The sequence below is a fragment of the Amphiprion ocellaris genome, chromosome 18 (assembly GCF_022539595.1).
Source record: "Amphiprion ocellaris isolate individual 3 ecotype Okinawa chromosome 18, ASM2253959v1, whole genome shotgun sequence".
NCBI lineage: Eukaryota > Metazoa > Chordata > Actinopteri > Pomacentridae > Amphiprion > Amphiprion ocellaris.
Window position 1 is genome coordinate 187,624 of NC_072783.1, and position 11,782 is coordinate 199,405.

The 11,782-nt window shown below is 40.1% G+C and overlaps 1 protein-coding gene across 1 annotated transcript; it reads left to right on the top strand.

Moving 5' to 3' along the window:
• Positions 1-144: 144 nt before the first annotated feature.
• On the top strand, positions 145-11,485 carry LOC111567436 (guanine nucleotide-binding protein subunit alpha-13). The gene is made up of 5 exons (XM_023268559.3): positions 145-474; positions 1,357-1,583; positions 4,847-4,897; positions 6,785-6,985; positions 9,841-11,485. The coding sequence occupies exons 1-5, from the start codon at positions 192-194 to the stop codon at positions 10,210-10,212; spliced, it is 1,134 nt and encodes a 377-aa protein (XP_023124327.1). The 5' UTR covers positions 145-191; the 3' UTR covers positions 10,213-11,485.
• The last annotated feature ends 297 nt before the right edge of the window (positions 11,486-11,782 follow it).

Below are 11,782 nucleotides of genomic sequence, written 5' to 3' on the forward strand. Positions count from 1 at the left end.
TGTAGTTATATGTTTGTGTCGGTGTGTGTTATTGTAGCGTGTGTGTGTGAACTAAACGTGGATTTATCAGCGTATTTTGCCTTTATATGAGGTAAACAGCGGCTACTTCCTGACTTTAGGGAAGGGGCTTGGTCCCGTGCCCGCGCCCCGCGAACGCGCATCAAATTAGCATCGATGAAGTTTGTTGGAACATGGCGGATTTCCTGCCGACCAGGTCCGTGTTAAAAGTTTGTCTACCCGTCTGCCTGCTCAACAGCGGCGAAGGGGAGCAGCTCCGAAAGTCCAAGGAGATCGACCGGGGCCTGTCCCGGGAGAAAACCTACGTGAAGCGGCTGGTGAAGATCCTGCTGCTCGGCGCCGGAGAGAGCGGCAAGTCCACTTTCCTCAAACAAATGCGGATCATCCACGGCCAGGACTTCGACCAGCAAGCCCGAGAGGACTTCAGAGCCACGATTTACAGCAACGTTATCAAAGGTGAGCTCTCAGCTCAGCGGCAGGTACTTTAGGGAGGAATAGAGCCGTTTTTCAGCGACAGAAAGAGGCCCGGAGAGGCGCTGAAAACGGGAAAGTTTCCACATCTGTAGCAGCGAAGGGTTGGAGGACATAAACAGAATACATCTGCTGTCGGCACACCCAGATCTGTCCTAGAAGGTTATTAACGGACCCAGATCTGTCCTAGGAGTTTATTATCAGCTAGTCTGAACAGAACCAGTGTTTCTGATCCAGTTTGTCCTCAGAGCTACACCCAGACAGCAGTTCCTAATGGGCAGGTTTGAGCTACTGGACGGTAGAAATCAGAATAATGTTCCTGTTTGTCCTGAAAACCAAACATCCTGTAAAATATCACCCAGAGTCACCGAATCTGCCTTTAAGTTGCAGCAGACATGAATCAATACAATTTAATAGTAAAAAAAATGTGTAAAATTACTATTATTTTATTTCTATTACTACGTCTATTGCTACGTAAGCTGCTGTAACAATGTGAATTTCCCCTGGCATGGGGAGAAATAAAGGACTTGTCTTAAAATCTAAAATAAAACGCTGTATTTGCAATGTTTTCAAGGTAAAGTGTTTCTATAAGTCTTATTATGTAATTAATTGTATTGTATTGTAATTGTATTATCGAAATAATAGGAAGTTGTGTCCGTTACATAAACATATTTGTGGCTTAGGATTGTGTTTATCCTGATGCTAGTTTTCTTCCTGCTGATGGCTCTCATCAGACTAAGGACTGAAACCGTTGTTGTGTTGGTTTTAGTTGTCCAACAGTTCATCTGCTCTTCTAGCTTCTCTTTAGGTTTCATTTACGTCTGACATGCTAGATCCCACACGTGTGATCTAATCTCTCGTCTCCAGGTGTTCGAGTGCTGGTGGACGCCCGGGAGAAGCTGCACATCCCATGGGGAGACTCGGACAACCAGCAGCATGGCGACAGCTTGATGGCGTTTGACACCCGGTCGGCTAAGATGGCGAGCGGGCAGCTGGAGACGTCGGTGTTCCTGCGGTACCTGCCGGCCATTAGAGCTCTGTGGGCCGACTCGGGGATCCAGAACGCCTTCGACCGTCGCAGGGAGTTCCAACTGGTACGTCCTCCACCAACAAACGCTCTGAGATCACGTCACTGATAGATCTGTGGTTCTTCTACCAGCTCCACTGCTACCCTCAGCTCTCACTGGTTCCATTACAGTCGGGTTTTTACAGAAAAGATCCAGAGCTGAAAAGCAGTTTGAAGCGAAAACAGAAAGTGAAACCAATTCTAAATTCCTCCTGCCTCTTCTTTCTCCCTGTAATTCAGCTCAGATTCTAGTTTCTCTGAGTGGTCAGACTTCCTGTTTACACCTCGCCCCTCTCCCTGTATCTGGGCTGTCAGCGTTTTAACTCTGTTTTAACTCGTTTTAATGCTGCTTTAACTCTCTTCAGCCCAGAGCAGCAGCTGGGTCGATGGTGCCTTCACATGTCCTTCCTGGGATCTTTGTCTCATGAGACTTTAATATAACCTGCTCTGGTTTTTGCCCTCTGGCTTCTTATTTCATGTAAGTTTGTGATAAACTTTGATTATTCTCCCACTGAGAGCAGAATAAGAATCACTCTAACTCCAAGTGGCGTTCAGTAACGAGACAAAAGCAGAAAATTACAATTTGTCTGTTGGTTGCATAAGGAGCAGTTTGTTGGTCTGAACTGAACTGGATCTGCAGAAATAAGAGATCAGAGCAGGAATGTTGATCTGGAGTTAAACAGCTTTATGGCATTATTTACACACAAACACCTCCATTTACACAAGCAGTGTGTGTGTATGTGTTACTGTGTGTTACTCTGTCTGTGTGTGTGTGTGTGGGGGGGGGTATTTTCATGTATCTTTTGTAAAAACTGGTTCTAATTAATGCCGTTTATAATTTTCCCAGAGTTCATTTTGACATTTTCCAAGTGTTTGTTTCATTCAGCCAAAGAGCCAAAACCTTCAGAAATATTAAATTTATCATTACAGAGGAAAACACTTCAGATTTCAGAAAATGAAACCAGTGAATTTAATAAACTTGTTTCATTTGGAGGTTAATAGGAGAGTTTATATTAGCACCCAGCAAAAAACAAGTATTTAATCTAACATTTAGTAGAACTAAATGAATGATCCACTCTCTGTCCCAGGTTAGCTAACAAGCTTAACACAAGAAATAAAAGGTAGAAAGGTGATCAGTTTTTACATTTCTTAAGCAAAAATATCAAAATGATTAGTTAGAAATTTGCTGTTTTTCACTGATTCGTATGATTAAAAATTAAATATCTTTAATCTTTGTCCTGAACAAAACAAACAATCTAAAGATGGAACTTTGATTTCTTGTTAAATTGTCAGATTTCATGGAAATGGCTGTATTTTATAGTCTGAACAGTTAATGTTTACTGGTTTGTATGTGTTCTGCATATGTATAGAGATGAACAGATTCTCTGACAGAAAATTATTTAATTTTTACTTTACGAATGACAAATATTTTGTGGTGACAGCTCCTCACATGGGAAGATTTACCACTCTTCCTACCGCTGTAAATCGTTATAAACTTAATAATACAAACTTTGGGCGGCTGTGGCTCAGGTGGTAGAGCGGGTCTTCCAGTGATCGAAGGGTCGGCGGTTCGATTCCCGCTCTGTCCTAGTCATGTGCTGTTGTGTCCTTTAAGACACTTTACCCACCTGGCCTCCAGTGCTGCTACTCACACTGGTGGATGAATGTTGGTGGTTGGAGGAGTGGATTGTCAGCCACACCTCCGTCGGACTGCCTCAGGGCAGCTGTGGCTACTAATGTAGTTTACCACCATCGGAGTGAATGAATAATGGATCAATGGACGCGCTTTGAGTATGCCTTAATAGAAAAGTGCTATATAAATCTAATCCATCATTATTATTATTATTATTATTATTATTATTATTATTATTATTATTATTATTATTATTATTGTTATTATTATTATTATTAATATTTTGGGGGTTTGGTTAGATGGAAGCAGACATTAGAAGATTTACTTTATGCCTTCTGAGTGTGCTTTTTCTTTTTGAATTAGAATTAGAATTAGAATGGCTTTATTGTCATCATACATGGCATGACAAAAATATAAACTAAATTTTAACTGTTTTCTGACTTAAAATACCAACAAATTATAGCAAAAAACTACTTGTTAGAATGATCTATAATATAAAAACAGTGATTAGTTGCCTGCATAGTGAATAAACTTTAGTAAATGTGAATATAATGTGAAATTGGGGGTATTATGGAGCGTAGTTAGTGAGGACCAGTTGGTTTCTTGTTTTGACCTTTTAGAGTATAAATGATGATCATGAAACACGTGTGTACCGATCATCACTTTGCTTTCTGTAGAACTTTACTAAAAGAACATTTCTCACCTGAGATCAGTTTGTGTCTTCCTGACGGCGTTCACGTTGTTGGGTTTCAGTTTTGTTTTTACCAAACTGCTTTATAATGAGAACTCAGTGATTACTCTTCGTGTTTCTCTTCTCCTTTTACTTGTGAATCTGACAGATTTTTGATCATTTCCAAACCACCGTTCCTTTCAGATTTTAGACTTGAGCTTCTTTACTCATGTGGAACCAGAAAGGTGACTCCTGTTTGTCTGCCTTTAGTGAAGCACCACGTTACTGTGCTCCTCCCTGCTGCAATGTTAGCCGTGCACACACACTCACACACACTCACACACACTCACACAGGTCTTTCAGGTCGGGTTAGTTTTGTAACAAAGATCAGAAGGTGAGCAGAGACGCTGGCAGCGGTGGGGAAACGTCTGGTTAGAACAGAAATACCATCCAGTCACTGCTGATCCTAATATTTGAATTTTATGGCCGGCATGTCATTAATGCAAATGAAATTCACAGTAATCCCTGTAGAGGTGTGGTGAGTTCCAGCAGAGACTGTGGGTCACATGAAAGATGAACAGGAGAGTGTGTTTGTCTTTTCTCAGTCAGTTTTTGGTGTATGTTGAGCCTAGGACCCATTCACTGATAAAGGAATTCATCTCCGTGTCTAGACTTGCACTAACTGCACAAGAGCAGTGTCAGAATGGTTTAGAAAAATAACGGCGCTAAGCAGACACACAAACCGAGCTTCATTTCTATTTACATCAAAGGCACACTTTGAACACGTGTCTCCAGATTTACATCCTGCTGCAGACTGAAAGAGAAACAGATGAACCTGTGAATGTTTAGACACCACTGAAGAAAGATTTATCTCCAGGACTTTACAACAACAACTAATGTTTGTACCTGAATGCAGAATGATGTGATAAATGACAGCAGCTCATTAATGGTGTTAATTAACAGAAATTCCTTCTCTGTCCTGTCGCAGGGTGAGTCAGTGAAGTATTTCTTGGATAATCTGGATAAGCTTGGCGAGCCGGTAAGTGGTTTCTGCCTGCACTTATTGTTATAATCACACGTGTTCATGTTATAGTTCATATTACAACATGTCTAGACCATGTAAAGTTAGTAAAAATGCTCACATTTAGTCCAAAAAGTTTCTTACTGCTGACCAGTTTGCCATAAGAAAGGTGGCGATGGAAGATGAAGTGAGAAATAACTTAAAGGCTGTAATGTTATAAAAATATGTTTTATTAATGATCAATAACTGGAGGTCACATTATCCCAACTGGTTTCCATCATTCTTTCTGGTATGATCATGAAAACCAAACAAACTGTTCTACAGCATAAAAAAATTCTTAAACTCTTTAAATCTTGTACATTTTAGAGCAAATATTTTTCTATCGTTTTCTCCAAGTTACTGCCCAATATCTGCCATCTTTTACAGAATATTTCTCATCTAAAGATGCTGTCCAATAGCAGTTTGAACAGCATAAAAGCACCATTTTACTTTAATTAAGGCCTATTTTTCTACATATAATGGAGCATTTTCACACTATCTTGGATGAAACTCTCCAAACTTAGATTTCCTAAACAGCCTCAGTCTGTTTTCCCCCAAGCTTATAATTTGCTTTTTCTTTTTTATTTCCAAAACCAGATTTTTTCCTTATTTCTCCAGATCTATAGATTCATATTCCTCTGAAATCAGGAACCAGAGGATTTAAATGAAAAATAAAGATCTGTTTGTTTTTTTACAATCAGGTGTTTTCACATATATTCTTTTACAGTTTAATTGCAATTTAATTCCATTTTTGAGTTACATAGAAGTATTGTTGCACTGAATTACATTAGATTTGATGAATCAAAAGCAATTCACCAAAACCATCGACATTTTGACCTCAGTACTTTAATAAAATTTAAAACTCTTTAATGCTGTTAAAAACATCAGATCACATAAGAAGAATAATAGTTGTATTTGGTTGCATTAATTTACAAAAGGCCACTAAATGCATCTGCAGACTTTTAATAAGTGGTTTATTGCAGATTATAAAGTAGTTTTAAGGAGCTATGAGGACATTTTAAGAGTTTATTAATGTACAATACTTGACTAAAATTCTACCTTTTCTTATAAAGTCATCTTCTGTATTATTCCAGCTCTTTTTAATTATCTGCTTCTATTCTCCACCTGTTAATACCTATAATAGAGGTCAGAGTTATTATATGAATACATGAAATAACACTTAAATTCACTGACAACAAGAACAGAGTGCTTTAAATAGTTAAAGTTTGTAAACTGCTCATAAATACTACAGCTGAGTGTAAACGTTGGACAGTTAAAGACATTATGATAAAAACTTCTTTACTTTAACCCACAAACACATTAGAGTACCTTTATATTTATTTAAATCAGATGGTTCTATTTCTGTCATCAGCCTTCAGACAGACTTTCCTACAAACTTCAGTGTCTAATTTGGACTCTGAGGATAAAAACCAGCCTATTCTTTTATTTCCACTTTTATTCTATGTTGAGTAAAAATGTGGGCCTTCCAGTGACTTGTTTTCTGTAGAAAATATTGAAATAAATGTCTTTAATGTTCTACTTGGCTGTGGTTTCTTCAGCGCTCATAAATGTGTCATAGATTCTAGACTTTATCCATCAAACCAGTGTCTGTTTTCGGTTAAATATCACCCAAATAACGGATCAATATTCACCTTCTGGTCAACATTAAGTTCTCCCAAAAGATTCATTCAGAACCCAGAGAACTCTCTTTTGGCTGAAATGTGTTTTTTCTTTTATTCTTTGTCTTCGTGGATGTTTTACTGTAATCACTTGGGGGTTTTCAAGGTGTTTTAGATCAGTTAATTCTTAACGTGTACAAATTGAATCCTTTCTCAGAATCACAGAGATGTTGTGCTTCCGCTGCAGGATTATCTTCCCAGTCAGCAGGACATCCTGCTGGCCCGTAAACCCACCAAGGGCATCCACGAGTACGACTTCGAGATCAAGAATGTCCCGTTTAAGATGGTGGACGTGGGAGGCCAGCGGTCGGAGCGGAGGCGTTGGTTCGAGTGTTTCGACTCTGTCACTTCTATCCTCTTCCTGGTGTCTTCCTCTGAATACGACCAGGTAAAACACCGTTACTGCACCGAGCTAACGTCTGATTTCCTCACCAGCAAACACACATACTGGAGATAAGAGGAGCTGTTTATCAGTTAGTTCAACCAGATAACGCTGGTGGATTCTGTTAAATCATCACTGCTGTTTCTACACGTGCTCCCTTACTACCAGGAGTTACCTCTCAGTATGTACGACTTTCTCTAATAAATATTAATCATATAAATCCGTCTGAAACTGTTAAATGACGTTAAGTTTAACCCGTAATGACTCAGTGTTAATTTAGTTTCAGTGAGCATTCACACTGTGTTCAGTAATGTCTGCAGTTTTATTCAATCTATGTTTATTTCCTCTTTTCTTTCTATTGTTCTACCAGAAAAGGTTAAAATGCTGCCCCAGCTCTTAATAAATACCTTTTATAGAAGTTGTACACATTAGAATAACCTCAGCTCATTGGTCAGTGGTGTGAGTGTGTTCATCATTTACCCAAAGGATGTAAAAGTAATAAAAAACAGATGTACAGTTTAATACAGAGCTTAGTTTGGGGCTTGAGGTTTGCTTCTTTTTTTTCTTTAATTTTCTGTACACATTAAGCACAAGAGAGAAACTAAATTAACATGTTGAACAGGTGATGCTGATATTGGACAGTTATAAAAATCTAATTCAACTCTAGCAGGATTTTTCCTATTGGTTTTTAACAATGTACACACATGATGTTTAGATTTTAGTTTCTGCTGAAGGAGCTGTTAAATAGTTCTAAACAGGGCAGAGCCTTTTACAGCTGTTCCTCAGTATGGGGTTGTGGCTTTTTCAGGGCAGATATTGATTATTTTGTGGAGACATTTCTACCATGTACGGACACCGATTCATCTGGTAACATCTGAAATAAAAGAATAGGGTCAGCCCATATTCACTGCAGCAGAATAAAGTTAGACTAGTCCAGCTGGCTTCTGTAGCCGTGATGAAGGTTTATAAAGATAGGATGTTTAGTCAGAACCCTGTGGGAGGAGAGAGTCCATTCCTGCCTCCAGGTAACAGGGTTAGGGTTAACTGATGACTTCTCTGAGGACATGTTTGTTGTGTTTCCTCCATTGAGCAGCGCTGTCATGTACTTTCATCTCCTTTTTCCTTATTGCTGTAATTAGGGAAAGACAGGAGACTCTTCCAGCTGTAGTTTAGTATTTCTGTGCAGCGTACGAACATCACGGTTAACTGGTTTCTGTGGTGGATGACCACTGACCCACTGACAGCTTTCTGCTTTAAGTATGGTTCACAGGAAGTACTGACACAACACTTTCTCAGTACGAGCACCAGATTTTATGAAGGTACCATCGAGATCTGACAGGACGTTGCCTACAAAATAAAAGGTCCCTTATTGTACCCTTTTTCATCAAATTAATGAAAGTCTTGCATGTCCCAAAAATGAGGGATTTTTTTAGCTCAGAGGTGGTCCATTCCACCCTGACTTCATAGCTTCTGGTTTTAGCTCTGTTCTAAGTGGGCTGTTGTAGCATCTGTAGCTTTAAATGCAACTTTCTTTTTACATAAAAGATGAAATGCGAAGCCCTAAATACATGTTCTTTTTATCAGCCAGCAGGGGGCGACTCCTCTGGCTGCAGAAGAAAGCTAAATTGTATAGAAGTATATGAGGAAATTAGCCAACTTGTCACTGGATTTTTTAGCTCAGTAAACGTTTTCCTGATGGATTTATGGTCTCAATCACTAGTTCCAATTCTCCTTCAGTACAGCATGATGGATATTTTTCAAATTATGTTCCCATTTTAAGGAAAATAGGCAAAAAAGTAGCTTTATATTTAGAGCCGGGTCGACGAAGAGCCATGATTGAACTGATGTAGTTTAGCCGTTATTTTAGCCACATGCTAAATAAGCACATTTTCAGAACCTACAAGATGTTAGCTTTCAAATTTAGTCTTAGTCAAGCATTTTGGTCATACAGTTCTGTTATGAGCTTTTCCATTTGCCTTCCAAATGAGCAAAAATTCCATAAAAATGTGGAGGCTAAGAGGTTAACGGGTGAACTTTTAAAACATGTTTGAACTGATATAACTTAGGTTGTATTTTAGCCACATGCTAAATAAGCACATTTTCAGAAACTACAAGATGTTAGCTTTCAAATTTAGTCATGGCACAAGTATTTGTGTCACTAGCTGCACTCATTCTGCTGTTCTTACAAATAGAAACAAATCTGTAAATGAAAACCTCTTTGTTGAGAATCAACATGTATTACTGTGGCAGTGCATGTGAGCACAGAGAACAAGAGAGAAGCAAACACTTGATGACATGCATTAACCCACCCAGTCCTTGTTTACTGGTTTTAATCAGTCTTAGAGTTTCTACTGTCCCTGAATGTCCCTCAAAGCTAATTAGCTAAATCAGCTGCACAATATGCTAACACTAATTATTTTCCTATTGTGGTGAAATTTCTATCAAAAGTAAAAGCAATGCACTGAATCTTTAGTTCCTCAGATGTTGGGAGTGCATAGAGTGTCTTGTGTTCACTCTTGCAGCCAACAGCAGGACATTTAGTGAGGTTTGTTAGATCTAGAAAGTGAATAAAGCTGGTGGACTGAGGCAGCTTCTTATTCTGGATGTTTCACCTGGAAGCAGCAAAGTTTCAACTAAACGACTGCTGGTTCCTCATCCAGTGAAGTTCTTCCTGCCTGGTAAAGCTAGGAGGTTATGTAATGCAGGAGTAAATGTCCTCATATCGTAGCTTTTAGTTTACACATACGAGTTTTGGATGACCACAGGACGCCATAAAAGGAAGTGAATCTCTAGCAGGCGATGCTGCTTCCTTTATCACTGCTTTAATTCCAGCTACTCAGTCCCTCCGTCGTCTGTTCCAGGTGCTGATGGAGGACCGGCAGACCAACCGCCTTCGTGAATCCCTCAACATCTTCGAGACCATCGTCAACAACCGCGTCTTCGTCAACGTCTCCATCATCCTCTTCCTCAACAAGACGGATCTGCTGGAGGAGAAGGTGAAAAGCGTTCCCCTTAAGGACTACTTTCCTGACTACACCGGGCCGGAGCACAGCCTTCTGGACATCCAGACGTTCCTGGTGGAGTGCTTCCGGGCGAAGAGGCGCGAAGCCACCCAGAAGCCGCTGTACCACCACTTCACCACGGCCATCAACACGGAGAACATCAGGTTGGTGTTTCGGGACGTCAAGGACACCATCCTGCACGACAACCTCAAACAGCTCATGCTTCAATGACCCTGGAACCTGTGAAATAGAGGACCCGAACGGGAACAGAACCACCCCATCGCTCCCCGAGAGGAGCCTCTGAAGAGTCCGTCAGCAACCTTCTTCAGACATTTTTATATTATTTTTTACTCTCCTCTTAGCGGTTGAAAGACCAGGAGCTGCTTTGGGTCTTGGATAACATCAGATCCCTGCTGCTTCTTCCTGAGCTCTGCCTTCAGTACTCGACTCGCTGGGGCTTTAAACTCACCGGGTGTCGGTGCTGGTGCCAGTGGAAACCAGCAAAACTTTTTACAAACGAGGCGTTCGGTTTAGAATCCAGATATGCAACCTGCCAAGCTACACACAGGAAATAACCACAGTGAAATACTTTGAATTTGCAGAGTTAGATGGTCAAACTGTGTCCAAGCACTGATTTAGTCCAGAGTCACTCCTTTCCTTCTGCTGCTTTGTGAATGTTGTTTCTCAGCCTCTTCACTCAACAGGAGGTTTTGTCAGCTTGCTAATGATCTGCATAGTTTCCTCCGTCTTCCTGTCCTCGTTGGAGATCGGCAGGTTTAAGGTGTCAGTAGGAGCCAGACTTTGCCAGAACAGCTGAAGGACAGAGGATCATGGAAGCACTCTGAACGGTTCAACGTTTAAAACTGGCTCCAGCACCGTGGAGATCTGCTAAAGACTGAACCTACGATGTCTTTCCATTTAATTTCCTAATCACTGTTTAAATTTAAAATTAAACTCAGTCTTAGCTTCTTTAATCAGGTAATTGAAGTCTGAGTTTCCAAACAAATTGTACCTTTTATTTTTGGTCCTTAGAGGGTAAAAAGACGGCACAGGTGTGCCAGCAGGTGAACATGCAGTCCACTGTTTTCTCAGGGTTGAATCTAAACCGGTGTTAATGCTGATGTTAGTTGTTCATGAACTGACTGAATAATCGAACCTTTTATCTGGGTGGGACTCAGCCAGACCTCCATACCATTAGCTGGTTTAGTCCTGAACCCTCCTGGCTCTGAATCCTGACCTTACCCAGAATCCCCTCTTCTCTCTTTTTTAGATGCCTTGTAAAGGGACAGACTTCCCTCCTCCTGTTTTCCTGAATCATGAATGTCTGTGAATAAATGTACAGAGATTTGCTCTAGATTGTTTGAATATACTGTAACCCATCATGTGAGAATATCTGTATTGGCACTGACTCCAGGCGTCTCTGAAAAGAATAAAAATCCTTTCATTTTTTGTGCCGTTTAGGATTTCCCTCAAACACATTTTGAATTTGTCGGGGAAAAACGTGCTTGAGTTGAATTGTTATGCCGGTTCTGTATTCAGGAGGCCGATGTTTGTTAGAGGATCGTTTCCAGGTTCTGTTCAGATCTGTGCTGCCACAAACAGCCGTCGGGACTGCTCAGTCTGCTTCCAGTCCTGGCTTTGTAAATACTGTAATCTGTTGCCATGTAAATAATATTCAGGTTCATCTCCTTGTATGTAAATGGTTGTAGAAATGGCGTATTGTGTTTTTTTTTCCATTCTGAATGTTTTCAAATCACTGCTTTCCCAATGAAGATGACCTTTTCGATGTATTTTGTGTAAT